At 37.0% G+C, this 5342-nt stretch overlaps 1 protein-coding gene across 1 annotated transcript in view; it reads left to right on the top strand.

Moving 5' to 3' along the window:
• LOC108687631 (gamma-aminobutyric acid receptor subunit beta) overlaps positions 1-5342 on the top strand; it is a 75333-nt gene that overhangs the window by 61597 nt on the left and 8394 nt on the right. The window contains 1 exon segment of the mRNA XM_018193507.1: positions 3816-3849. Coding sequence (XP_018048996.1) covers positions 3816-3849 — 34 coding nt within the window.

Raw genomic sequence — 5342 nt, 5'->3', positions numbered from 1 at the left:
ATATATTATATATATATATATACATATATATATACATATATATACATATATATTATATAGATACATACAAACGAACGAAATTAATAAAATAAAATAAAATAATTTCACAGAATTCGACATTTTCGCTACTACTTCTATTCGACTTCTATAGAATAGAACGGGACTTTTTCGTTCATTTTTCGATAATATTTACGATTCTGAACAGCACATGCTGATTATTAAAAATTATACTCATGATCTCAAGGAATAATCATGACTGTATAATATAATTATAAGCATTGCAAAAAAGATATTGTTTGCTATCATAAATTTTCGTATGCATATTACCTACTTCAAAGTTGAAACTGATGGAATAGTCCCAATCTACTCTACTAACATACACATACTTTTACGCATATTATAACAGAAGTCAGAAAGACCTGTGCACTTCAACAATATATTACTTCTCAAAATGACAATCGACTCGCCGTATCTTTTTGACGTCAATCATCGAGCACGTGCACGTAATTTTAAAAGAGAAAAATTGTTGTCAAAAGCTTCTAACAAATAGAGAGTCAATCAAAGTAAATGTAATTCAATATGTAAGATGTTATTATAATATTCCTTTCATTAAACTTATTATTAGATCGTAAAGCTGTTAAACATAATAGCATCATTTGATAGAAATAACAATTGAAATCTTTGAAAAATTACTATTAGTATCAATTGTATCTCTAAAAAAGTCTGCAATGTTACTCTATCGTTATGATTAGCCATATATCCGTTTGGTCATATCTACTGTTCTCGCTGAATCAGATTGTAAAATAAAAACGAACGATCAATTCCAGCATGTGAACTCGTGCATGTAACTCGAGGATAACGCCGAAAGCGATACGCAGAAAATATCCTTATCAATAGCCGATTGTCGCTGATTCAATGCGATTCAATTGTACATCGCTTTGAACTCTTTTTTTTCAGATAAAGACATAGAAAGACGCTTCTACTATGTGTATATTTGCGTCAAGCATTAAAAAGAAAGAAAACTTTGTGCTCTCCCTTTATTACACGCTCACACAGAGAATACTGTCAACTTCCACAACCCGTCACTCTCCATTTTTTCCTCCCTCCCTTCTTCCTCCCCCAATATGCCTCCCCTCTCGCCTTTTTCTCGACATCAGGTTTTACTTCCTTCTTTCTTTTCTATCTTTCCCTCTCTATCTGTCTATCTGTCTGTCTGTCTGTCCGTCACTCGCCACTTCACACGCTCACTCACACGATCAGTCAACCACACAAATGAGAATCACTCCCATTCACCTCGTTCACTCACTCGCTCACTCACCCGCTCTCACTCACACACACTGGTTGGGTTTCTTTTTTTATTCCATACACGGTGATTGTACGTATGTAACAACATGGACTTGCAGAATCGGACATTTATTGCAGCCTCTTCCTTTTCACTTTTCTCTCGCAAAGCGCGCGCGAAAGTCGATGAATGAAAAAAAAAAGTGAATATACGATTTAAGTAATCCAATAAATTCTTTCTTCTCTTCTAAATTCTAAAAAGAAATAAAAAAAGAGAAGATGATTCTCTTTAAGATTAATAATGCACTCTCAAATAAGCGGAACCGAAAAGCACATGTAATCTCATTTGTTTCACGCAGTATGATTAACAATAAAAGCCCGATTTTGTTATTGAGCACAGTGTGCGGTCAATAAGTACCTTAATAAGGAGCTTCGATGCGCCATGCCGTTACAACGGCCTCTGTATCGATGCGTGCACTGTATACACAACTGAGTCGTCGACGAAACACGTCTCGATTAATCGAGTCGCTCCGTTAGACTATAAGCATAGAAACCGTAGGTTGACCAGGAGCTATGATGCGCTGTGGGAACATCCCAATGCGCGGAGACACATATGAGAAGATCAGATTATCACATACGTGTGTGTGTGAGTATGAGTGAGAGTGTGAATGCGCGCGCGTGTGTGTGTACGTCAAAGTGTGTGGTAGCGCTAACGTTTCACTGTCACGAGCTCGTGTTGATTGCCGTCACTACTGCAAATTGCACGGTGTGTTAATGTACAAAAAGGCAAGAGAATTTCAAACGTCTCTTTCACGAATTGTTTCGTCATTTATTCTCATACGCGTTTACATCATAAAATAACTACCGTTATTCATTAATACTGATATTATATAATAATTCGTGTTCTGCACAAATTATCTGAATAAGTCAACACAATACAGTCAAATTGAAATCAACATCATAGTGATTATATAATGAATAATTAAAAATATACACAAACAAATCACATATGATAACAATCGCATTCATAACGTATTTTTGCAGAAATGCAAATACAAGATTTATAAGGGTAAAATTTTGAGATGCTGAAAATGGTTAACGTTAATAATTGCACGCTTCTCATTTGACATCTTCGGTCATGCTAGGCATACGGAAACCATACTGATTTATACAGGATGATGGAAAAAGTTTGTCTTCAACTCGCCCCCGCTGAAAGATCTATATTAAAACTCAGTCGTGGAATAGGGTCGAAGGGTCACCGGAAGTCCAGCATACGAGATACCACAAGGAGTCCGACCAAGTTAGTCGATTAGTTTCGTCGAGTAGAAAGCTCGGACTTTCGCGGACGCCCTTTCGCCCCTTAATTGGTCGGACTGTTCGAATACAAGTTATTACGATCGTTATAAGTTGTCGTGATACATTCCCATCACGAATTACAGGAGAATGCTCGCACAAATCATTAAACTTTCGAGATGATTCGTAAGATTTACAGGCTTTCATTAACTTTTACTTAACTTCGATTGAATCTTTGCCGTTTTCTAATCGAAGTTTTCCACGAAGAAGTAAACAGGCAGCCAAACCTCAACTAAAGTTAATCAATGTCAATAGAATGATTACTAAGAAGATAAATATCGCTTTGTGCCGTAAAACAATTAAGATTAATAATTTGATTTAATATTTCTAAAAGCTTTTAAGACTTTATTTCACAGATATACATATTCACTAATCTTAACACATTATTCTTTGCTTAGAAACTACCAAGGGATGTAAGCTAATAATATTACGGCCGCAAATCTCATGTGGTTCAACTTTATGATTGGCCCAAATTCTTGGTTCCTATTTATAATCGTAAATTCAATTTGACAGACGTTTCTGAGTGCGAATTTTGCTTGAAACGTATCGCGGCTGATGAGATCTATAAAAAGAAAAGACAGAAAGGCGCCGAATTTGTAGAACTCTAGAGAATTTCTTGATTAGTTTCAGATAGAAAAGTGTCGGGTCACGAACATCGTTTCGCTCTTAATTTAACCATTAAACGGGATATTATTACCTCTCATGATATCGATTTTGTATCTCCAATGTTGAACAAGGGTACTAGTTTGCGAGTATTTTTGCAATCGTCAATTTCTCATGGTCTTTCAACATACGAGCGAAGTAAAATTACTCTCATCTTATCTTACTCTCATGTTTCACTAAATCCATTTCGTAAAATATACAGAATCGTGCAGTACCATAACCAAGGATGAGAGCAGACGTACAATTTGCAGTAATCACAGATCATAGCAGATCGCATATCGTTACCGCATATGCTCGTCGACATGAAACGACTGCGACTTTCACGGCAAAAAGCGATAAAGATTCGAATTCTGCATTTCTCGTGAGATAGCTTCAACCATCAAAAAAGAAAAATACGATACGCATCAAATTCAACTATCAATACGTTTACAGGACACGCTTTGTCACATCCTACGCAAAGACCGTATGCGAACGTATACGTTTACGAGCATCCTCCGAAGGGTCTCCACTCTACCAAGCTATTGCTGACCGTGAGTCGTCACGTCGGTCTTAGTTGAACGCGTGATTTCTCGAAGGTCGCTCGGTCATTCGACAAATGAATACGAATAATGACCGTGTGCACGTACCTACCATTGAATATCTAAATACACACGACGTCTCCTCTTTCTACACTCTGTCGCCTGTCAAAGAAAAATTTCTCGTGGATTACATACGTGCAATATATACAACAATAACAATCATTAAAACTATAATAATAATCATTTATCAAGGAGCTGCGTGAATTGAGCGAACATTTTTTATTTTATTTATGCTCGACAATAACAGAAACATTGAATAAAACGTATGTAGTCCACGTACGTAATGAATACATCTATATAGAGAATGGAATCCGTTCCATCTACGAGATTGACGGTGATTTCCTGCGGAAAAGACTTATATGTTCAGAGAGAGAGAGAGATCACGCTGAACTAGATATACCACTAAAGCACACGCACAATTGTAAATATATACATACGAGAGCTCTCGGCGCGCAGTCGCCGTAAATCGACCCCGAGATCAAAAACGCGACGAAAGTGCGCTGTTCAAACACTATCACTACTTTGCCACTCTCTCACCACTACCACTGACCACCGCCATCACTTAACTTATCACTTTACCAACCCTTCTTCCCCGAACCTGAAAGGCCTCCGACATATAGCACTGAGCCTCGTGTCCGGGGACGTAGTAAGGGCCGACGACGGCCAGCCCCGAAGGAGGTTAAATCCAAAATCGACGTGTCGACAATGGTCCGACCGAATTAAAACGCATTGTGCATCTAGCCCAGCGCATGTAAGAAAGAAAATACTGTAACATTATCCATGGCGTACCAGGCTGTGGTCACGTTATCGGTATGCCTATGAATTTGCTTATAATTTGATTTTGATCTGCGACTTGTTCCGGTATACGTCCCTACTCTCCCCTACCCGCCCTCTGAGCAACTTTTGTACGTATAGTAGAGCAATAGATATTATCTAATATACATATATGGTGCGGCAACCGCATGTATCGGCATGTAATTATTTAATTTGGTCTACCTCAGAACAGGATAAAAAAATAAGTAAGTGATATATTTAAAGGTATATAGTTCGTTACTTTTCTTTTTCTTTTTCGTAATGACGTTTTCGTAATGATAATTGTCTGTTGAAAACATTTTTTAATAGCTTTAACTTCCACATAAAAATATCATTCAAAAATTTTTGTAATTTTTCATCAGTAATGATTGCTTGACAGATAAATCGCACTTTCCAGGAATTTCTACACTCTAGATCTAGATTATTACATTACGTAAAAGTAAAAGAAAGTTCATCACAGGAACACAATTCCTTTTTAATGTATATACACACCAAATGCCTGATTTATTGAATCCTAATTCAAACCTCGATAATTCGAAAAGGCCTCGATAATATTGTTCAGGGATAACATTTGAATTTTAATGGGACCATATGGAAGTCGGTATGGAAATTCGAATTTCTCGCAAAACATAGAGCATGGAGAATGGAGCATGC

Source organism: Atta colombica, unplaced genomic scaffold (assembly GCF_001594045.1).
Source record: "Atta colombica isolate Treedump-2 unplaced genomic scaffold, Acol1.0 scaffold210, whole genome shotgun sequence".
Lineage (NCBI taxonomy): Eukaryota > Metazoa > Arthropoda > Insecta > Hymenoptera > Formicidae > Atta > Atta colombica.
Note: the sequence above shows the minus strand (reverse complement) of the source record. Positions and strands in the feature narration are given on the sequence as shown.